The sequence below is a fragment of the Leucopleurus acutus genome (assembly GCF_964270905.1).
Source record: "Leucopleurus acutus genome assembly, chromosome: 15".
In the NCBI taxonomy this organism is placed as follows: domain Eukaryota; kingdom Metazoa; phylum Chordata; class Mammalia; order Artiodactyla; family Delphinidae; genus Leucopleurus; species Leucopleurus acutus.
In genome coordinates, this window is record NC_139157.1 from 38,376,113 (window position 1) to 38,400,713 (window position 24,601).

The window sequence follows — 24,601 nt, forward strand, 5'->3', positions numbered from 1 at the left end:
GGGTGGGGGAGGTTGTTAATATGTGGAAAAAGACTGATGTAAAAGAGAGGGGCAGTATCTCTTTCTGAATTCTCGTGACTTGCTCTGATTGAGGTTCTTGAAACCATCCCACGGGACTAGATTCTCAAATACCTAGAGTTTTATTATAGGGATAAAAAAGAATCAGCAATGCAATAACATTTCTCTATTACATCAGTGAAAATTATGTTGCAAAATCAAATTTTTCATGATTCACAGACTATTATGGATTAATCAATGCCTGTTTTTGTAGATTTACTTTTTCAAAGGATGTAGCTTTTTTATTTCTAAATAGTCATTTAATTTTCATTCTATATTTTTTCTTTGTATATATGGTAAATATGTAATGAATAATTACCTTTCCATGGAGTTTGCAGGAAGACATCAAGAGGCATGAGATTGTATTATATTTAAGATCTATTACCTTAAAAATTAAAAGCAAAAGAAATACTCATATTTTTTAATTTTAAACAGTGCAACCATTTCTTATTGATATTAATATTTTAAGTCTTTGGAAAACTTTTTCTTTGAAAAAAAAAAAACCCTTGTACATCCTAAAACATCATTCCCCAGGAACTTGCCCAAAGGGAATACATGAAATAAAACAAAGAAATGAGAAAATACATTATTAAAAAGCAAATGGTGCCAAGGGAAGGTTTGCACCTAGAAGATTTTCAAGGCTCTTGACATAGCTGAGACACTGACAATATATTTATCGCAGTGGGTGTTGGGGTATCAAGGAAAACGATTTTATAGGAATCCATAGTGCTTTTGTTCTTAGTATCTAATAGTCAACATTTAAGTAAAGCTAGGTTGGCTTGCCCCTCAAAATGAGTATTTTAAAAGGAGTGATGTAGTAAGAACATTTCTTGAGATGATTCTGTGCTGAAATTTAACTTTGACATCGTTTTCTGTAATATTTTTCTCTGATAGTAAATAGTGAGGATTTTACTGTTAGCACCTCACCAAAATTATCTGCATAGACAGGTTTGGATCATTATAAATTCCCTGAGATCTAATTTTGCTATTAAAATAATGAATTTAACTTTTTAAGGCTATACTGATAAATTTAATCTGTTATAGAAATTAATTACTTTTTAATAAAACTTCAAACAAACCCAGCAGAGAACTAGTCAGGATTTCCATTTTTTAGACAACTTCCTTGTAGCTTACATTTGCAATTTGTTTTTTAATACTTTCTAACTTTTAAAATGCTCATTCATTTTTTTTGGTTCTGCATTTTTTTGTTGTATAAATGTGGTAAATTAGTAAGTAATTTGCATCAATATTAAAGTATGATGGATATTTTAGATATCAAATTCAGCTACCTTGGAAATTTGTCTGAAAATTTAAATAAGCGCAGGTAAAATTAAAATGTCTATGGATGTAAAGGCTAATAGTCTTTTTCCTAATTTACATGTTTGGTATATCTTAGGTTAAGGACTTCTTTTAAAAGATTATAATTAAACATAACCGAAGTATACCACCTGTCATTAATAAAAGCATAACCTGGGCTTCCCTGGTGGCGCAGTGGTTGAGAGTTCGCCTGCCGATGGAGGGGTTACGGGTTCGTGACCCGGTCCGGGAAGATCCCACATGCCGCGGAGCGGCTGGGCCCGTGAGCCATGGCCACTGAGCCTGCGTGTCCGTAGCCTGTGCTTCGCAACGGGAGAGGCCACAACAGTGAGAGCCCCGCGTACCGCAAAAACAAAAAACAACAAAAAAAGCGTAACCTGTTTTTTATTGATTGTATGTCCAAGGAGTGAAACTTTTTAAGAATTTTAGAAAGCCAGAATTTCCTAATAAGCATGTTCTTGCCATTTGAAAGAAGATTTCACTTTTTCAGACAATCATGAAACTATTAATGAGTCAGTGAATTATAAAATGATAACCTAGTGGCAAAAAGAATGAATTCTCTTAAATTCTTAAACACAGGAAGAGTATGCTTTGCTTTATGTTGATATTATCTGTAATTTCCTTTTATAAACAATTAAAATAATGATCTTTTCTAAAGAGATCAAATCCAACCTAAAAGTCCCATAAGAGTTAATTCATGACTAAATCATATTATTTATGTTATCTCAGGCTACTTAAGTTGCTAATAAAAAATAATATGCAATTAACTAATGGTGGCATATCAACACTTTAACTTTCAAATAAGTGAATCAATTTTGTTACTACACAACATATGCCAGTCACATTTCTAGCAGTGCATGAGAAAACGTAATAGTCTGATTAAGATGCAGCTGTAGAAAAAGTCTTGAAACATTATTTGCTTAGTTTTAAAAATTAGTTTAAATAGTGTTAATCATGCCAGTTATATATTGAATTGATTTGCCTAATGTTGACCAAAATATTTTCCCCCAAATAAACTAAATTGCAGACATTTAAATTTTAAGACTATTAAATCTCTCTCTGTGGTCTATAAAAATTGTTTGACCATTTTTTTAAAAAGACATCTTCATTGATTTAAATAAATTATTATTTTTATAATTGCCTTTTTCATTGTTTAAGCCAAGAGATTGATTATATACTTAAAAACAGAAAGAGAAAAAAAAGGACCTTCCCATTTCTAAAATAATTCCTCAGGAAATGAAGATTTAACAAGAGAGATGATTCTCCTTTTCTGTAATTTAACTTTGCATACAAATTAATGTTAGAATTTGAATTTACTTTTCTCCTCCACAAACTCAAATTGTTCCATGAGTGTTTGTTCTTTAAAAGTATTTTATTATTTGATATTGTACATAAACAAAATAACATATATGTGTATATTTAAAAACTAGACACTAAAAATAATGTGGCTCTACCTTTGGACTCTCCCCATCCCATCTCTTGATTCCTGGCAGAGGTAACTAAAACACTGAATTTTGGTGTGTTTTTTTCAGTTCTTTTGATTTTTTTTCTTAATTTTATCACTGGTTCATATATATTTCACATTATAAGACATATTCTGAGATTTTTTACTTAATGTTATGCTTCTCAGATTCATCAGTGTTTCTGTGTAGTTATAGTTCATTCATTTTCACTCCTGTAGAGTATAGTACTTTGTGAATAAATACATTTTAATCTATTCTACTATTAATGTATATTTGCTTTGATTCTGATTTATTTAAGATTTTTGTGTTCATTTTTAAACATCTTAATATGTATGCTTATTTTATTAGTCTCTACCCTTTCTACACATATGGCAAGCAATAAATTTTCCTTTAAGTGCTACTTCAACAGCATCTCCCAAGCTTGTATATATATAGTATTATCATTCAGTTTTAAGCATTCTTTAATTCCATTGTAATTTTTTTAATTATTATATTACATGGAAGTTTTAGAATTTTAAATACTTTAAAATTTCCAAACCTATGGGAATTATAAAGATAATCCTCTTTTAATCAACTTCTAACTTAATTGTGTATTGGTCAGAGAAAATGGTGTATTCTTTGAAATGTGTTGAGCTCTTATCTTATGAACTAATATATTGTCTGCTTTAGTAAATATTCCATATATTATTGAGAATAATGTGCATTTTCTAATAGTTGGAAGCACAATTCTATATCCATTGAGTCAAGTTTGTGTGTGAAGATACTCTGTATCTTCATTAATTTTTTGAATATTTGAAGTATCAATAGTTGAATAAACTGTATTGAAATCTCCTACTATGATGGAAAGTTATCAGCTTATGCCTATAGTTTTTTCAATTTTTATGTTAAGAACTGTTTTATAAGTTTTATACTAGTTTAATTATATCTTTCCGGTGAACTGAACATTCATCTTTATATGATAACTTCTGTATTCCATATAGGGATCTTTTTTTAAGTGTAGTAGGTCTGATATTATAATTATTCCAGATTTCTTTTGGTTAGTATTTTATGAGAATTTTTTTTTACATCTTTATTGGAGTATAATTGCTTTACAATGGTGTGTTAGTTTCTGCTTTATAACAAAGTGAATCAGTTATACATATACATATGTTCCCATATCTCTTCCCTCTTGCGTCTCCCTCCCTCCCACCCTCCCTATCCCACCCCTCTAGGTGGTCACAAAGCACCGAGCTGATCTCCCTGTGCTATGCGGCTGCTTCCCACTAGCTATCTATTTTACTTTTGGTAGTGTATATCTGTCCATGCCACTCTCTCGTTTTGTCACAGCTTACCCTTCCCCCTCCGCATTTCCTCAAGTCCATTCTCTAGTAGGTCTGTGTCTTTATTCCTGTCTTACCCCTAGGTTCTTTATGACATTTTTTTCCTTAAATTCCATATATATGTGTTAGCATACGGTATTTGTCTTTCTCTTTCTGACTTACTTCACTCTGTATGACAGACTCTAGGTCCATCCACCTCATTACAAATAGCTCAATTTTGTTTCTTTTTATGGCTGAGTAATATTCCATTGTATATATGTGCCACATCTTCTTTATCTATTCATCTGATGATGGACACTTAGGTTGTTTCCATCTCTGGGCTATTGTAAATAGAGTTGGCTTCTTTAAATATATTTTCTCTTTGCCTTTTATCTGCTACAGTTTCACTGTAGTTTATTGGAACAAGAGCTTCTTTTTATTGTGAAGTGCTTCCAGGACACAATTTTTTTTTTCTTTTACCAATTTGGGGGATTCATAGCAATTATTTCTTCAAATATGGTGTCTTAATTTATTTCCTACTGCTGATTAGGAATCTGTTATGTATGTATATTATTTGTTCTCTCTTAACATCTCAGATTTTTCATCTCCTTGTGTCTCTATGCCATATTTATTCTGATTAGAATTTAATCAGTTCTAATATATATATTCACTAATTATATCTTGAGCTCTATATTATTTTAACTAATCCAATGAGCTTTTATATGTTATATTTTTATTATAAATTACTTTTCACATCTTATTTGTTATTTTCACAATCTCCTATTGCTTGTCCTTATAAATTTATATTCTATTTCTTAAAACATTTCATATATATTAAATTTTGAGTTTGAAAATCTCAGTATTTGAAGTACTTTGTGATATAAATTTGTTGTTTGTTGCTTTTTCAGGCTGTTACTCATGATGGTCTTTTTGTGTTTGGGACTTTGATTATGAGGTCCTATTTATTTTTCTTTCCCTCATTTTTATCTGACCTTATCTTTCTTTGTCTCTATTGTCCCTGTCCTTCTCAACTTTTATTCCACTCCTAGCATCTTCTTACCATTTGAGGGGTCCTGTCTTGAAAGTCAACACTGGCTCATCAGTTTCTCAAGGTCATAGGGTACCTGATGGCATCAGCACTCAGACCTCACGGTGAACACTTTATGCTCACCTGCTAATGACTGGGCAAAGTCCCTCCCAGTTTCAACTGATGATCTCAAGTTGTTCTGACTCACTTTTCAGAAAATATCTGTTGGCTCTAGTAGGGTTCCCTATTTTCAGGTATCTCAGAATCCCCATTGTTTCCTCCTGCTTCCTCTTCTGCAAACACTGATACCTGGTGGGTGTTTGACTGGCCAGTTGTCCCCATTCACAAGTACTGTAGGGTTCACTCCATTTTGTAATAAATATTGTCCATGGCCTTTGCTATCTGTTTTTATGGTGGGATTTGGAGGAGATGTGAAAACTGCTGTCTTCTCAGGAGCCCCTGGGACAGTCATATGTTCATCCCACTGTCTCTGACCTAATAAGGGCGCTTAGCCCCTGCACCCCCACTTTGCTCCTTGTACACTGAGTTTTTGAGTTCCAGTTTTAATATAATCACTTGTCCTCAGGATGACTTCACTTTTCGTATATCAGCAGGGTTTTGTCCCCTTCCTGGAGCAGGAGGGAGGATTCTGTTTGGAGATTCCTTTACTTCCTCTGAATGCAGCACTACAACAAAAGATGTGATTTTGTAGTTGTCGTTATTGTCTACCATAGTATCAGAAGTAATAGTGCCTAAGAGTTTTTTTAATGTCACCCACAAATCTTGTTTTTTGTTTTTTTGGGGTTTTTTTGCGGTACACGGGCCTCTCACCGTTGTGGCCCCTCCTGCTGCGGAGCACAGGCTCCGAACGCGCAGGCTCAGTGGCCATGGCCTACGGGCCCAGCCGCTCCGCGGCATGTGGGATCCTCCCGGGCTGGGGCATGAACCCGCGTCCCCTGCGTCGCTAGGCGGACCCTCAACCACTGCGCCACCAGGGAAGCCCCACAAATCTTGTTTTAACCAAGGTTCATGCCTTACTTTTCTAAATTAAAAAGTAAAATATCTGATAGCCTCGTTCCAAACAGCTGTATAAAATTAAATTTGTTATTAAAATTTTAGACAATCTTAATCATAGAATTCTCAATTTAATCTTCTTTCAAACCAAACCATCCTCATCCTCAGTTAATACATAAAGACACAAACCTTTGAAAAAGGAAAACATGCCTTCTTGTGGTATATATATGAAAACTTAATTCAGGATAAAATGATTGACTCCCTTTTTTATTGGAGGCCCCTTGGTGAAATGGAATCTTATTGGATATCACTTGCTGCAATGGAATGTTGATGGATACTAACATCATTGTAGTTTTTGTTAAAAACAAATTAGCAATGAATACATGGTAGAATTACAAAAGTCCTCACAGGGTAGTGGCTGATAACAGGGAAACTGGTTTCAGATGGACTGGGTTCCCATCATGACTTAAAAGCTTGGGTAAATTGCTTAACATCTTTGTGCTTAGTAGTCTTATTTTTTTCAATGTGAATAGTGATAATAAAATTACCTAATTGAAATTTGGGGAAGATGAAGTAAGATAAAAAAGAGTGCATAAGTGGTGCATAGTAAGTGATCATTAATTGCTATCTGTGAGGATGATGATGATAATGATGGTGATAATGATGAAAATAGGTTACTTCCCTTGTTAGAGATAGGCTTTGCTTATAAGATTTTGTGTCAAAATGGATGAAACAATGAGATAAAATAATAATTTAAAAATCTCACTTATTTTGGGGTGGACTTAAAACAATCCTACTTTTTAAGAAAATGGGTGATTAAATTCATGGAGATTTTGTTCCAGAAGAAAAAATAATGGAGCACTTACTTTTGGCCGAAGCCTTCTAAATAGGCACTAGCTGCAGTGCTCATCCCCTGTGATCACACCTTCTGCTAGATCCCAGAGAAGGTCTGTGTATAAGGCATAGTTGGTGAAATGTTTGTCACTGTCCATTATTAGTCTTCGAGTACCAGCAATGTGGCCACGTTCATTTACTGGTGATGGTAAGTTGTTCTGACATTGCCCTCAAAACAGTTGTGTCTTATCCTTAGAGTGACGGGACAGACACTCAGAAAGGATTGCATACTTTATTGAATACCCTTGGCTTCACTGTGTGCAGAAGTCCAAATGTGAATTGTTTCTGCATACTTTATTACTCCCTGCGGGCAATTCTAAGAATCTGTGGAGATTGCTCAGTGTAGCAGTTAATTTTCTTTAAAACTCATGATCATTTTAAATAATAGAATGTATAGAAGGAGCATTTCACACCTGACAGCTAAAATAGACTAGCTGTCAAGTGTTGGCTTGAACTACTATAGATTCTTAGGATGTCTTGAAAAAACATAAACTCTTAGACTATAATATTCTATCAGGCTATTTACAGATAATCTATCAAAAAATCAGCTGAGAAAATAATTTGGAGCTTTCAATATTTCTGCAGACACAAGATGATGCTGTGAATTAGATAAAGTAAGAAGAGTGAGGAAGAATACAAAAATCCAGGCTAAGTTACTTTTGTGTCTGTGCCTAAGGATCCTAGATGCTTACCTATGAGTACTTCCTGAAACTCTGCACAAATCAGAATAGACTGCCAGTAGAAATAAACATGCAGTAACTGCTAGTACATACACATGCATTATTTAGGTAGTTTTTATTTATTTATCCTGTTTGCTAAGAGAATGCAGAGCAAACTGGGCACTACACAGGAAAATGTTATCTGTAAAAATAAGAAAAATAAATTTAACAATCTATGCTATCAATGTGGATTCTTTAAAATTGTCCTTCTCTCCAAAATACAATCTCTTTTAATCTTTTCCCTTTTTTACCCACCACTACCCTCTCATGCTCAGGTGAAGAAGAACTGCTTCTCCCAAGATTTATCACTCCATGTTTCTCCTTGACTCCATCCTTTCTTGCTTCTCCTGCTCCCTCAATCCCACATCTTCAGTTCTCACTCTAAGAGATCCTCTTCTCCCTGCTGACAAATATCTTCAGATGATTCCCTTGTATAAAATGTCTCTTACCATTTCAGTTACTGAAGCTCTTGTGCTTTGGTTCTGCTTTCATTTGCAACCACACTTCTGAACTAAGTTTCCCACCAATTCTTCACCACCTCTTCAGTCTTTAATTCCATGCAATCTGAAAATTAACCCTAACAATTTCCAGAAATAGTGCTCTTTTTAAATTTTTTTAAATTTTTCTTTCTTTATATGTTCCCATATCTCTTCCTTCTTGCGTCTCCCTCCCTCCCACCCTCCCTAATCCACCCCTCTAGGTGGTCACAAAGCACCGAGCTGATCTCCCTGTGCTATGCGGCTGCTTCCCACCAGCCATCCACTTTACGTTTGGTAGTGTATATATGTCCATGCTACTCTCTCACTTTGTCCCAGCTTACCCTTCCCCCTCCCCATATCCTCAAGTCCATTCTCTAGTAGGTCTGTGTCTTCATTCCTTTCTTGTCCCTAGGTTCTTCATGACCATTATTTTTTCTTTTTAGATTCAATATATATGTGTTAGCATACGGTACTTGTTTTTCTCTTTCTGACTTACTTCACTCTGTATGACAGACTCTAAGTCCATCCACCTCACTACAAATAACTCACTTTCGTTTCTCTTTATGGCTGAGTAATATTCCATTGTATATATATACCACATCTTCTTTATCCATTCATCTGTTGCTGGACACTTAGGTTGCTTCCATGTCCTGGCTATTGTAAATAGAGCTGTAATGAATATTTTGGTACACGACTCTTTTTTTTTTTTTTTTTTTTTTGCGATACACGGGCCTCTCACCACTGTGGCCTCTCCCGTTGAGGAGCACAGGCTCCGGACGTGCAGGCTCAAGCGGCCATGGCTCACAGGCCCAGCCGCTCCATGGCATGTGGGATCCTCCTGGACCGGGGCATGAACCCGCATCCCCTGCACTGGCAGGCGGACTCCCAACCACTGCGCCACCAGGGAAGCCCACGATTCTTTTTGAATTATGGTTTTCTCAGGGTATATGCCCAGTAGTGGGATAGCTGGGTCGTATGGTAGTTCTATTTTTAGTTTTTTAAGGAACCTCCATACTGTTCTCCATAGTGGCTGTATCAATTTACATTCCCACCAACAGTGCAAGAGGGTTCCCTTTTCTCCACACCTTCTCCAGCATTTATTGTTTGTAAATTTTTTGAAGATGGCCATTCTGACTGGTGTGAGACGATATCTCATTTTGTATTGATTTGCATTTCTCTAATGATTAATGATGCTGAGCATTCTTTCATGTGTTTGTTAGCAATTTGTATATCTTCTTTGGAGAAAGGCCTATTTAGGTGTTCTGCCACTTTTGGATTGGGTTGTTTGTTTTTTTGACATTGAGCTGCATGAGCTGCTTGTAAATATTGGAGATTAATCCTTTGTCATTTGCTTCACTTGCAAATATTTTCTCCCATTCTGAGGGTTGTCTTTTCGTCTTGTTTATCATTTCCTTTGCTGTGCAAAAGCTTTGAAATTTCATTAGGTCGCATTTGTTTATTTTTGTTTTTATTTCCATTTCTCTAGGAGGTGGATCAAAAAGGATCTTGCTGTGATTTATGTCATAGGGTGTTCTGCCTATGTTTTTCTCTAAGAGTATTAGAGTGTCTGGTCTTACATTTAGGTCTTTAATCCATTGTGAGTTTATTTTTGTTTATGGTGTTAGGGAGTGTTCTAATTTCATTCTTTTACATGTAGCTGTCCTGTTTTCCCAGCACCACTTACTGAAGAGGCTGTCTTTCTCCATTGTATATTCTTGCCTCCTTTATCAAAGATAAGGTGACCATAGGTGCGTGGGTTTATCTCTGGGCCTTCTATCCTGTTCCATTGAGCTATATTTCTGTTTTTGTGCCAGTACAATACTGTCTTGATTACAGTAGCTTTGTAGGATAGTCTGAAGTCAGGGAGCCTGATTCCTCCAGCTCCATTTTTCTTTCTCAAGATTGCTTTGGCTATTCGGGGTCTTTTATGTTTCCATACAAATTGTGAAATTTTTTGTTCTAGTTCTGTGAAAAATTCCAGTGGTAGTTTGATAGGGATTGCATTGAATCTGTAGATTGCTTTGGGTAGTAGAGTCATTTTCATAATGTTGATTCTTCCAATCCAAGAACATGGTATATCTCTTCATCTATTTGTATCATCTTTAATTTCTTTCATCAGTGTCATAATTTTCTGCATACACGTCTTTTGTCTCCTTAGGTAGCTTTATTCCTAGATATTTTATTCTTTTTGTTGCAGTGGTAAATGGGAGTGTTTTCTTAATCTCACGTTCAGATATTTCATCATTAGTGTATAGGAATGCAAGAGATTTCTGTGCATTAATTTTCTATTGTGCTACTTGACCAAATTCATTGATTAGCTCTAGTAGTTTTCTGGTAGCATCTTTAGGATTCTCTATGTATAGGATCATGTCATCTGCAAACAGTGACAGCTTTACTTCCTCTTTTCCAATTTGGATTCCTCTTATTTCTTTTTCTTCTCTGATTGCTGTGGCTGAAACTTACAAAACTATGGTGAATAATACTAGTGAGAGGGGGAAACCTTGTCTTTTTCCTGATATTAGTGGAAATGCTTTCAGTTTTTCACCATTGAGGACGATGTTGGCTGTGGGTTTGTCATATATGGCCTTTATTATGTTGAGGAAAGTTCCCTCTATGGCTACTTTCTGGAGGGTTTTTATCATAAATCGGTGTTGAAGTTTGTTGAAAGCTTTCTCTGCATCTATTGAGATGATCATGATTTGTTAATATGGTGTATCACATTGATTGATTTCCATATATTGAAGAATCCTTGCATTCCTGGGATAAATCCCACTTGATCATGGTGTATGATCCTTTTAATGTGCTGTTGGATTCTATTTGCTAGTATTTTGTTGAGGATTTTAGCATCTATGTCCATCAGTGATATTGGTCTGTAGTTTTCTTTCCTCGTGACATCTTTGTGGTTTTGGTATCAGGGTGATCATGGCCTCATAGAATGAGTTTAGGAGTATTCCTACCTTTGCTATATTTTGGAAGAGTTTGAGAAGGATAGGTGTTAGCTCTTCTCTAAATGTTTGATAGAACTTCCCTGTGAAGCCATCTGGTCCTGGGCTTTTGTTTGTTGGACGATTTTAAATCACAGTTTCAATTTCAGTGCTTGTAATTGGTCTGTTCATATTTTCTATTTCTTCTTGGTTCAGTCGCGGAAGTTTGTGCATTTCTAAGAATTTGTCCATTTCTTCCTGGTTGTCCATTTTATTGGCATATAGTTGCTTGTAGTAATCTCTCATGATCCTTTGTATTTCTGCAGTGTCAATTGTTACTTCTTTTTCATTTCTAATTCTATTGATTTCAGTCTTCTCCCTTTTTTTCTTCATAAGTCTGGCTATTGGTTTATCAATTTTGTTTATGTTCTCAAAGAACCAGCTTTTAGTTTTATTGATCTTTGCTCTAGTTTCTTTCATTTCTTTTTAATTAATTTCTGATCTGATCTTTATGATTTCTTTCCTTCTGCTAACTTTGGGGGTTTTCTGTTTCTTTTTTCTCTAATTCCTTTAGGTGTAAGTTTAGGTTCTTTATTTGAGATGTTTCTTCTTTCTTAATGTAGGATTGTTATTGCTATAAACTTCCCTCTTAGAACTGCTTTGCTGCATCCCATTGGTTTTGGGTCATCGTGTTTTCATCCTTTTTTTCTAGGTATTTTTTGATTTCCTCTTTGATTTCTTCAGTGATCTCTTGATTATTTAGTAGTGTATTGTTTAGCCTTCATCTGTTTGTATTTTTTACAGATTTCTTCCTGTAATTGATATGTAGTCTCATAGCACTGTGGTCAGAAAAGATACTTGATACGATTTCAATTTTCGTAAATTTACCAAGGCTTGATTTGTGACCCAAGATATGATCTATCCTGGAGAATGTTCCATGAGCACTTGAGAAGAATGTGTATTCTGTTGTTTTTGGATGGAATGTCCTATAAATATCAATTGAGTCCATGTAGTTTAATGTATCATTTAAAGCTTGTGTTTCCTTATTTATTTTCATTTTGGATGATCTGTCCATTGGTGAAAGTGGGGTGTCAAAGTCCCCTACTATGATTGTGTTACTGTCGATTTCCCCTTTTATGGCTGTTAGCATTTGCCTTATGTATTGATGTGCTCCTATGTTGGGTGCATAAATATTTACAATTGTTATATCTTCTTGTTGGATTGATCCCTTGATCATTATGTAGCATCCCTCTGTCCCTCTTTGTCTCTTGTAATACTCTTTGTTTTAAAGTCTATTTTGGCTGATATGAGAATTGCTACTCCAGCTTTCTTTTGATTTCCATTTGCATGGAATATCTTTTCCCATCCCCTCACTTTCAGTCTGTATGTGTCCCTAGGTCTGAAGTGGGTCTTTTGTAGACAGCATATATATGGGTCTTGTTTTTGTATCCATTCAGCTGGTCTATGTCTTTTGGTTGGAGCATTTAATCCATTTACATTTAAGGTAGTTATCGATATGTATGTTGCTATTACCATTTTCTTAATTGTTTTGGGTTTGTTATTGTAGGCCTTTTCCTTCTCTTGTGTTTCCTGCCCAGAGAAGTTCCTTTAGCATTTGTTTTAATGCTGGTTTGGTGGTGCTGAATTCTCTTAGCTTTTGCTTGTCTGTAAAGGTTTTAATTTCTCCATCAAATCTGAATGAGATCCTTGCTGGGTAGAGTAATCTTGGTTGTAGGTTTTTCTCCTTCATCACTTTAAATATGTCCTGCTACTCCCTTCTGGCTTGCAAGGTTTCTGTTGAAGATCAGCTGTTAACCTTATGAGGATTCCCTTTTGTGTTATTTGTTGTTTTTCCCTTGCTGCTTTTAATATTTTTTCTTTGTATTTAATTTTTGATAGCTTGATTAATATGTGTGTTGTCCTGTTTCTCCTTGGATTTATCCTGTATGGGACTCTCTGTGCTTCCTTGACTTGATTAACTATTTCCTTTCTCATATTAGGAAAGTTTTCAACTATAATCTCTTCAAATATTTTCTCAGTCCCTTTCTTATACTCTGCTTCTTCTGGGACCCCTATCATTAGAATGTTGGTGCATTTAATGTTGTCCCAGAGGTCTCTGAGACTGTCCTCAATTCTTTTCATTCTTTTTTCTTTATTCTGCTCTGCAGTAGTTATTTCCACTATTTTTTCTTCCAGGTCACTTATCCGTTCTTCTGTCTCAGTTATTCTGCTATTGATCTTTCTAGAGAATTTTTAATTTTATTTATTGTGTTGTTCATCATTGTTTGTTTGCACTTTAGTTCTTCTAGATCCTTGTTAAACGTTTCTTGTGTTTTCTCCATTCTTTTTCCAAGATTTTGTGTCATCTTTACTATCATTACTCTGAATTCTTTTTCAGGTAGACTGCTTATTTCCTCTTCATTTGTTTGGTCTGCCAGGGTTTTACCTTGCTCCTTCATCTGCTGTGTTTTTCTCTGTCTTCTCATTTTTTGTAACTTACTGTGTTTGGGGTTTCCTTTTCACAGGCTGCAGGTTTGTAGTTCCCATTGTTTTGGTGTCTGCCCCCAGTGGGTAAGATTGGTTCCGTGGGTTGTGTAGGATTCCTGGTGGAGGAGACTAATGCCTGTGTTCTGGTGGATAAGGCTGGATCTTGTCTTTCTTGTGGGCAGCACCACATCAGGTGGTGTGTTTTGGGGTGTTTGTGACCTTATTATGATTTTAGGCAGCCTCTCTGCTAATGGTTGGGTTGTGTTCCTGTCTTGCTAGTTGTTTGGCATAGGTGTCAAGCACTGTAGCTTGCTGGTCATTGAGTGTAGCTGGGTCTTAGCGTTGAGATGGAGATCTCTGGTAGCGCTTTCGCTGTTTGATATTACATGGAGCTGGGAGGTGTCTGGTGGACCAATGTCCTGAACTAGGCCGTTCCACTTCAGAGGCACAGGTGTAACACCCAGCTGGAGCACCAAGACCCTGTCAGCCACACAGGTCAGAAAAAAGGGAGGAAATAAGAAAGAAAGAAAGAAAGGAAGGAAGGAAGAGAGGGGGGAGGGAAGGAGGGAGGAAGGAAGAAAGAAAGAAAGAAAAATAATAGTTATTTAAAAATCGTTAAAAATTTAAATGTAATAAATAAAAAAGAAAGAAAGAAAGAAGAGTGCTACCAAATCAAAAAACAAATCCACCAATGATAACATGTGCTAAAAGCTATACTAAGAAAAAAAGCAAAACCAGAAACAAACAGACAGACAGACAGAACCCTAGGACAAATGGTAAAAGAAAAGCTATACAGACAAACTCACACACAGAAGCACACACATATGTCTATAGTTGCTCCCAAATTCCGCCGCCTCAATTTTGGGATGATTCGTTGTCTATTCAGGTATTCCAGAGATGCAGGGTACAGCAAGTTGATTGTGGAGATTTAATCCTCTGCTCCTGAGGCTGCTGGAGAGATTTCACTTTCTCTTCTTTGTTCGCACAGCTCCTGGGGTTCAGCTTTGGATTTGGCCCCGCCACTGCGTGTAGGTCGCCTGAGGGCGTCTGTTCCCGCTGAGACAGGAGGGGGTTAAAGGAGCAGCTGCTTCGGGGTCTCTGGCTCACTCAGGCTGGGCGGGGGGGAGGGAGGAGTATGGATGCGGGGCGAACCTGCGTTGGCAGAGGCCGGCGTGACGTCGCACCAGCCTGAGGAGCGCCGTGCGTTCTCCTGGGGAGGTTGTCCCTGGATCACGGGACCCTAGCAGTGGCGGGCTGCACAGCTTCCTGGGAGAGGAGGTGTGGATAGTGACCTGTGCTCGCACACAGGCTTCTTGGTGGCAGCAGCCGCGGCCTTAGCGTTTCATGCCCGTCTCTGGGGTCCGCGCTGATAGCCACAGCTCGCACCGTCCCTGGAGCTCATTTAGGTGGCGCTCTTAATCCCCTCTCCTCGAGCACCCCAAAACAATGGTCTCTTGCCTCTTAGGCAGCTCCAGAGTTTTTCCCGGACTCCCTCCTGGCTAGCTGTGGCGCACTAGCCCCCTTTAGGCTGTGTTCATGCCGCCAACCGCAGTCCTCTCCCTGCGATCCGACCTCCGAAGCCCGAGCCTCTCCCAGCCCCCGCCCTCCCCCGTGGGTGAGCAGACAAGCCTCGGGCTGATGAGTGCTGGTTGGCACCAATCCTCTGTGCGGGAATCTCTTCGCTTTGCCCTCCACACCCCTGTTGCTGCGCTCTCCTCTGCGGCTCCGAACCTTACCCCCTCTGCCACCCGCAGTCTCCGCCTATGAAGGGGCTTCTAGTGTGTGGAAACCTTTCCTCCTTCACAGCTCCCTCCCACTGGTGCAGGTCCTGTCCCTATTCTTTTGTCTCTGTTTTTTCTTTTGCCCTAGCCAGGTACGTGGGGAGTTTCTTGCATTTCAGGAAGTCTTCTGCCAGCATTCAGTAGGTGTTCAGTAGGAGTTGTTCCACATGTAGATGTATTTCTGATGTATTTGTGGAGAGGAAGGCGATCTCCACGTCTTACTCCACCGCCATCTTGAAGGTCTCCCCAAACTAATAGCTCTTAAAAACTTGTGTCTATAGCTCCAATTCAGTGAGTATAAAGAGCTATACAAATGCCAGCCCATAATATCAACATGTTCAAAAGATCAAAATCGTAGCCACACAGACAAGAACTCCCATTTGTTCAATGACTCTGCTACAGTGGACACATCTGCTTTAGATGGACGGTTGGATTTCCTGATATTTATGGTTCCTTTGGAATCTAAGTTTCTATGTAATTATAGGATGGAGTCTACAATTTGAAACTCAAGATAATACATTTTTATTCTTCATTATTTGGAATATGATTGCCTACATTACTTATAGTGGCTAGGCAAACAGAACAGATATTATACTTTCCTCTTCATTGTCATTACCATTTCCAAAGGCAACAGGGTAACTTGTGTATTCGTCCACACTTAAGGAAAACAGATTGTTGGAAGAGCAGAGGGCCACGCTTAGAGGAACACTGTTTTATCTCTGCTCTGCACAAGTGCATGGCTCATGTGTAACTTTGACTCTGTCTGAGCATGTTGGCAGATACTTGTTGAGCAATATAATGCATAGGTTCTGGAATCAGAGAGTACTGAGTTTAGAAGGCCATTCTCAAAAGGTAGAATGGCATAGTGGTTAACAACACAGTCTCTGGAACCCAAATGCTTGAGTATGAATCCTGATTTCCCCACTTACTAGCTCTGGGACCTTGACTTCCTATCCTTCAATTATCCCTTCTGTAAAATGGGAATAATAATAGTGCCCTCCTCACAGATTTGCTGAGGAGGTGAAATGTGTTACTATTTGTGCTTAGTACAACTGATGGCACATTATAGGTGCTCTCTTTGTGCCATAAATGTAAATCCTCATTCAAGTGGATCTGACTCAGGCAAGTTGGGATTCATGCTCTAGCCCTGCCACTCACTCATTCTATGACCTTGGGCAGCACTTAACCCCTCTCTGCTCTATCTATACAGGAGATTTAAAATAAGAGCACCTACCTCAGAGAGGTATTGTAGGGATTGAATGTGCTATACATGTGAAATTACTTAATAGGACCCAGCATGTGGTAAGTGTTAGGAAATACTAACTATTATTGCCATCATTAAAAGTGATGTTGTCTCAGGACTTCCCTGTTGGCGCAGTGTCTAAGAATCCACCTGCCAATGCAGGGGACACGGGTTCAAGCCTGGGAAGATCCCACATGCCACAGAGCAACTAAGCCTGTGTGCCACAACTACTGAGCCTGCGCTCTAGAGCCCGCGAGCCACAACTACTGAAGCCCGCATGCCTAGAGCCCATGCTCCACAACAAGAGAAGCCACCACAATGAGAAGCCCGCGCACCGCAGCAAAGACTAGCCCCTGCTCTCCACAACTAGAGAAAGCCCATGCACAGCCATGAAGACCCAACGCAGCCAAAAAAAGAAGAAAGTGATGCCTCAGCTCTCCCAGTTTTGTCCATTAACTCAATACACATCGATTCTAAACTTTTCCAGACATCTTGCCTTCTCTGTCTTGCTTCTTTCTAGACATTTGCAATTTCATGACTGGCCAACACCACAACTGAACTCAAAGAAAACGAAACTTTTCATGATCCCCAGCTAATAAGTGCCTCTTAGGTTTCCCTCCTTGCTGGGAATGGCACCACTACCTTCCTCCAAGCTCAAATAGTGGATGGTGCTGTCCCTTATTGGATTCATCACTTTCACTCACACATGCCCAATTCTATTTAACTCCGCATAGGAAGCCTCATTTACTCTCAACTCCTTCAGTGACTCCTAGTTGCAGAAATCATGGTTTCTAGGTTGACTATTAAAATGCATTCCCAATTTCTTTCTCTGAATCCATTCTCTTATGTTCTAGCCTTGTTTTTACTAAGTACATCTAAAATATTATTTCTCTCTTGAACAACCTTCATTTGCCGTGACATTAAATAGAGACAAGTCAGCCTGATCTGTAAACACCTTGCACATGACGATCCTATCCAACCTTTCCAGATGTGGTTCTCCTACCGTCCTCAGCGTTTACCGTGCTCCTCAACTATCCTCTGTCCTTTGCTGGATCTAGTCTTTCTTCATAGTCTTTCTAACTACCCCTCCGCCAAAAGCAAGTCACTCAAAATTCCCCTGGCACATTTTCATACTTCTTTTATAATAATGACTGTATCCATTCAGAGTCAAGTATTTTGTCCAAACCACCACTTGCCCAATCAAGGCACAAGTTACAAGAGTAAACGTATTTAGTGCTTTTCTCCATTTTTTGTATTCTGAGTAGTGACAATCGCATGAAGTATTCCTAGATCAGTAAACTGTTACTGTTAAGTTGCTTACACAGAGATTGCATGTCTACGGCAATTGCCCTAGGCTTACAGTTTACCTTGTGCCTCTCTTCTCCTGGTTAGCCCGAGTGATTGACGTGTGACTCCGTTCTTGCCAGATTTTATCACCTGTAGCTAGTTTACTCTGGTTCAGAATACTGATTTTGCAAAAGAGAGGAAGCTTAGGTTGTTATTCTATCCATATTTATTTCCCCATGAGTAACAAATAGATCCAGAGAATAGGTGCCTTAGTTTTAAGTGTGCTATTACCTACAAAAGTAAAATATATATTTCTTGTACAAGTACCTTGTAACATTTTAATTTTGTAAACATCCTTCATAGAAATTAGCAGATTTTGACTATACAATTAAATATAGTTATTACTTGATTCATCTAAGAACTGATATCTTTTAAAAATAAGTATTATTTTACCTAAAAATATCATTTAATCATTTCCTGATTTATAATTGTTGATAGGACAGTTTTAGGTCACTTAATTCAGTATTTAATTGAGTTAAGCCTGTATTTAAATATTTTAAAAACTAATCAGGTTGAAACTTTAATAATTCACCATAAAAAATGCTAGCAATTTTGTTTCTTTTTCCATTTTGTTCTTTTACATAGTAACATCTCTTCCTGAAGGTCACATTTCTTCCCTATTAAAGAAAATGTGTATACTAACTTATTTTACCCCTTTTGTATTTGTGGACAGCTGGTATGCAAAATCTGAATAAACAATACAAAAATGATCCTCTTTCCAATCATGACAAGTGCTAAAAAATTGATATAAAAATTTAAAGATCATTTAATTATATTGTATTAGAACGATCTCCGACTTAAAATTACTCCCGCATTATTCCACTATGTACCTTTTAAGTAGACTACACAAAAGACCAAGCGATATACCTAATGCACCTGAAGAGTCATTATTTATATATTTGAGTTTTGTTCAGCTTTTAATGCCTTTTCATTGCCTTTACGATTGTCAGAAGTCAATCGTACATGGGCGGAGATTTTCCTCTTGATCTGCCATATGTGTATGAATTTATTTACCTCAAATTCCCGAAATTCCAAAAGTGATTGTGGTTTCGGGAAGCAGTTTTAGGAGTCAGAGGAGGACAAGCATGTTTGGGAGGGTCACTGCAAGCTCTCCTTGCCCTAGCCAGACTTCGCTGGCCTGCTGACCACAGTCCTGGCACAGCATCTATTTCCTCCCCACCTCTGCCCAAGTCAGAGAAGTTACCTTATTTATCACAAAGTTCTTATTCATAGAGACACTTCATTGCTGAATTTATAGATTAAGAGACCCTCTAGCTCTTAAAAACCTTTAAATACAATATTTCCTCTTTGGGAAATCTGAGAAATAGATCATGAATTGATATGTCTTTCTTTACTCTCTAGGAGAAGATTCTGAAGATGTACCAGCTTCAACGAAAGCTAAAGGTAAAATTGTTATCTTCAGTTCACTATGAGTTTTCTCTTAAGTCTGCAATATTTTTTCTGTTTTATTTAACTATTCTTGATCTGGTTTTCAGCTTTACCTAAGCAGTGTTTAGAGGTAGACTTATTTGTAAACAAACAGTTTTTGTACGTTATTTGGAAAACATATATATATATATATATATATATATATATATATATATCCATATATTGAAGCCTAACTGGACACTGATATATTTACAAGTAATTATTGAATAATTAGTTGGCCAATCTGCTTACAATAGCAATATTTCAAAATTATTGTTTCACCAAGGATTGGGGAGATGTTATTTGACAGCAGGAGGTTCACATAAATGTTCAAATATGAGATTGATGTGTTTATTAAGAAAAATTAAGATAACTTGCCTATGCTGGCAACAATAGCATAGAGGAAAGATGGAAGGAAGGAAGGGAGGGAGGGAGGGAGGGAGGGAGGGAGGAAGACAGATCTCAAACCTCAGAAAAATTTGCTACAACCAGATACATGACCTTAGGCGAGTATTTCCAGGACTAAATTTCCTCATCTGTATTGTAAGGTTTTCAACTAATTTAATTTAATGCATTTTTTTCCTGAAGGGTTTCCTGGCTTCCTAGTTTGGCTTGTTATATGATAGATATTTGCTGTTCTACTTCGAGACTTGCCTGTGGACAATAAGAGTTTGCCTAAGAGGTGTTCTTGTCATCAAAATATAAGTGTTGTGGCAGTGTCTGGAATTAATTGACAGTGTGGAAAATAGCACTTTGAGAAAAGACACAAGAGAATAGTTTTCTGATTCTTATGAAATGATTTACACTCGTCTTAAGATATTTTTGAATACTAAAATTTTTAGATTTTTTAAAAATTGAATTATTAAGAACTATAACTTTTAATATATTTTTAAAATTTCTAGACCATAGCTTCTCAAACAATTTTATACACAAATCATTTGGAAATCTTGTTAAAATGAAATAAGTTGAGGTTGGGGACCAAGAACTGTGTTTATATCAGTTTCCCAAGTGATGCTGAAACTACTGGCACATGGATCACACTTTGAGAAGGAAGTTTTTTGAACTCATTTAGAATTTGATGAAATCTAAAACCTGCTTTAGATGCAACACACACACACACTCATATCTTAACATTTCATAGTTTTACAGGAAACTTGCAAAAGTTCATCTGTGGACACCAGTTAAGAACTTCTAACCTGGGAAGGGGGGTTCAAATGGATAGTGTCAAATTATCCTTTGTTAGATATACACATGATGCATATCACTCAAGCAAAAGAGTCCTTGAATCACATGAGAGAAGGAAAGGATACAGAATACTAGCCTGCTGCTATTCTTTCAGGACAAGGATGGTCATTAAAACTTATGTCTCTCACAAATTTAAAATTATTTTGACTAAAATGTTTGTTTCATAGCCAGATTCCATCCTTACCATATTATAACTCTGAGCATCAAAAACCTCTTCTGAGAAAGGAATGGGTGTCAGCTAGCCCTCCATTAACATCAGGACCAGTTTCTATCTGAACAATCGCCTGTAACATTTCCCATTCTTTTCTTTCATTGCCTCCTCTTCTACTCCTGGATCTTACCTACTAAATTTTGTAGTTAAAGGCTGAACAGAATCTGAATAAGAACCTAGAGTACATTCTAAGGAGGGCAAGTGGCTCCTGTTTCTTTCATACTGTGCATTTTTTGTCATTTTTCAGTTCCCTACATATTTGTATAATAGCTGTGAATGTACAAGTTATTTATTTTCATATTTTTGTATCTACTAGAAGAAGCTGAAGATGTGTCTTCCACAAAGAAGCAAAAAAGTAAGTTTTTTAAAAAAGATTAAAACTACTGAGGCATTCTGTAGATGGTATATATAAATTGAAACTTCAGACTCCCTTAAGAAGAAAAAGAAGAAGATTTTTAGCACAGACGTGAAGAATAACATTAAAGTAGGTCTCTTACATTTCAAAGAGAAGTTCTGCATTTTTTGCGTCAGGCAAGTGGCACATATTTGGAGGAATTACAAAGCAATGATGGAAGTGGCACTTATTGCAAACCGTTCTACACAGCTCTGACCCTGAGCACTCCAACCGAATCTGTGCTTAAATGTGTGCTACTTACTGTCTGCTTTGTAAAAAGACAGCTGAAGTGATATGCTGAAATTTTTTATATCAAAAAGAAAAAAATGTAGAAATAGGTCTCAGCAATTCAATTGTTTAGAGACTCATTCTAAGAATGAAAGTTCTTTTGGATTGTTCTCGATATATGGCAGGCTCTTAATGTTCAATCTTTGGGATCGTTGATTTTAGAATGCAATCAGTATTCATATGCAGTTACAAAATTCAATGTCCAAGATTCTCATTATTTCAGTACTTCTAAATTAGATATTTTTCTTCAGATGGTAAAGCAATACATCTTGAATTCACATATGCATAAGAGTCATTGCTGGACAGACTAAAGGAAGCAATTTTTAAAATAGGTGTAACCTAAGTTTGCTTCACATAATGCTTTTAAAGTAAAGAATAGACATTTATCTGAGGAAATGATGTCAATCATGTTCTCTGGGTTTTACAATGTTTCTTAGATGTATTTCTGAAAGAAATTACAAAAATGCCCTCTATAATAGAAAATGCCTCCTGTTCTCTATTAATACTTGAATTATTGAACAAATATTAAGTGCCTACTATGTTCTAGGCACCATTTAGATGCTGGGGCTTCTGCAACAGATAAGAGGGATACTCATTATAACCCTTCATATAATCAGGTTGTGTGGAATATAAAGAAATAAGCAGTTTTAATACTTTCAGATATGGTTGCAAAATCCATAAAGTCAATCTGGGCATGTTTCTGATTTATATAGTAGTGCTTTCCCAATTGTTAACCTACTCATAACAAATTGTGGCTTTATCACATAACACTCAAAATCTCTTATTTCATAAATAAATATTAAAACATAATGAGATAGGTGGATTATATTAATGTCAGTTTCATGGTTGTGATATTAAAGTATAATTTTGAAAAGATGTTAACCATTGGGGAAAACTAGGTGAAGGATACGTGGGCTCTCTCTGCATTATTTCTTACAACTGTATGCGACTTTACAATGATCTCAAAGTAAAAGGTTTAATTAAAAAGAAGTAAATAAATAAAATAATTCCATTATTTTAGTAAAAAAAAGCACCAAGGTATCAAGTACTTTAAGTTCATTTGGGGATTTACTTGTAGCAAAACAATATTTTCTATTTTCATCTTACCATGAAGCAATTCTATAGTTTGATATTCATGAGCCTTTTATATAAGATCTAGAATAGGCAGCTATGATGGTATTTTCACTAATAACTATTTGACATCAATAAAATAAATGTCAGAACAGTGCCTACGGATCAGAAGATTCAGCTGGAAAGTAGCCTGTTGTTGATGGACTCTTCCCCTTTTAGTACTGGTGCTACCGTTTTCTGCCATCCTTCTGTGTAACCGTCCAACACCCAGGGGTGAGGGGGGTTGTGTTCCTGCCTCTGTCTGAGGCTAGAACAAAATAGAAAACAATTCTGGATGAGATAGAGTGGAAAGGAGAAGGACTAAACTCAAGATTTCTCCAAACTTTTCATCACTGAAAACCCAATGATTAAAGTCAGCTGACATCATGGGTGATGAAATCAGAATAATCCCTTGTTGCTTTCCTTGGCTTCTTTCTACACACACTTTGCTTTATTCTACTTCATAAACCCTTAGGCTCACATGGATTTGGCCAGCACACCCCTCACCCCCATATCCCACATACCGCTAGCTGCAATTGTCATTCTCTTTCCTGGCCATGTGCAAGAAGTCTGTGGTTGGTTGACAGAATGCAAATGGATACGATGGACCACACTGAAGAGTCAGTAGGGGTCCATCATGGTGAGGAGGGGCTAAACTCACCATCTCTTAACAAAACTGCTACCTGGGAGCCTTGCCTCACTGGACCCAGAGCTCATGCCATATCCAATGCGCACACTGCCTCGCTGGGCTTTAACTCCTTTCCTGTGTTGTTTTCTACTCTGACAACAGAGCTGCTACCTGGAGGCACTGCCCTAGAGAGTAACTGTGCCATCTCAGGGGACTGCTTGCCTCCAGAGTAAGGGCAAGTGGAAAACCTCAAGACTTTACGACTCACAAGGCTCTCTGTGGTGTTATTAACACACACACACACACACACACACACACACACACACAAACACACACACGAGTTGGTTACTTTGCATATTGATAAGCTCATGTTTTGAAACCTGTTACTACATACCAGTTTTTCCAAATACTGTGCACATCTAGATTCCTATAAACTAAACACTTTGACTTTCTATGCCAGGCTTCTTTTATTATCATTTTAGTAATGGCTTATTATGTGCCAGGAAGGATTTCAAGTGGTTCACATATATGAACTTATTTAATTTCCACAATATTTCTGTGAGGTTTTTTGTTGTTTTCTTGATTTTACACGTGAGGAACTTGCTGGTTGTTGCCAAGGCTATCTGGCTGGAGAAGCCATGTCCATATGTATTGTATTAGACTGCCTCACAGTGTTCTACCTCTGTTCCTAATCACATTCTACTTGTTTTAATAAATCATCATCCTCTATTCTTTAGGCCCCATCAGCTTCTTCCAATGTGTCTACTTGGATGGATACAATGGCTATGGATTTCAGTTTCCTGTCACTCCTGCACACCGCCCTGGAGAGAGCCCTGGCCAACCAAGTTCTCCAGAACAGAAGCAACAAGGACAATAAGACACATATACACAGCCCTTACAAGTGCTCTAAGACTTTGAAAATAGGATCTTCTGTTTGTCCAGAGTGGCACGTGCAATTGAAATCATATAGTCCAGGGAATTTCTCTGAAAATATTTTATTCTCCTGCCTGGTGTAGAAGGAAAGAGTGAGCAAAGGGATCGAATGATAAGTAGACGAGTTGGAGGGTCTGGCGCTCAAGAATCTGTCATTTGTTTGTTGCTGGGTGTGGGTACTTATATTTTTCTGTTTCCACTCGCTGTAGGGTTGTTCGCAAATTAGGTTAAATTTTACTTAATAATGGTCTTTTAAACATAATTGACACAATGACAAAATGAAATTTCTGGCTTCAGTTAGATATTTACTTTGA

At 37.3% G+C, this 24,601-nt stretch overlaps 1 protein-coding gene across 1 annotated transcript in view; it reads left to right on the forward strand.

Moving 5' to 3' along the window:
- Positions 1-24,231, forward strand: part of TRDN (triadin) — a gene marked incomplete at both ends in the record, with an annotated part of 325,418 nt that extends 301,187 nt beyond the window's left edge. Inside the window, 3 exons of the mRNA XM_082855419.1 lie at positions 19,413-19,454; positions 21,251-21,289; positions 24,092-24,231. Coding sequence (XP_082711545.1) covers positions 19,413-19,454; positions 21,251-21,289; positions 24,092-24,231 — 221 coding nt within the window. The remainder of the gene's footprint in view (positions 1-19,412; positions 19,455-21,250; positions 21,290-24,091) is intronic.
- Positions 24,232-24,601: the final 370 nt, after the last annotated feature.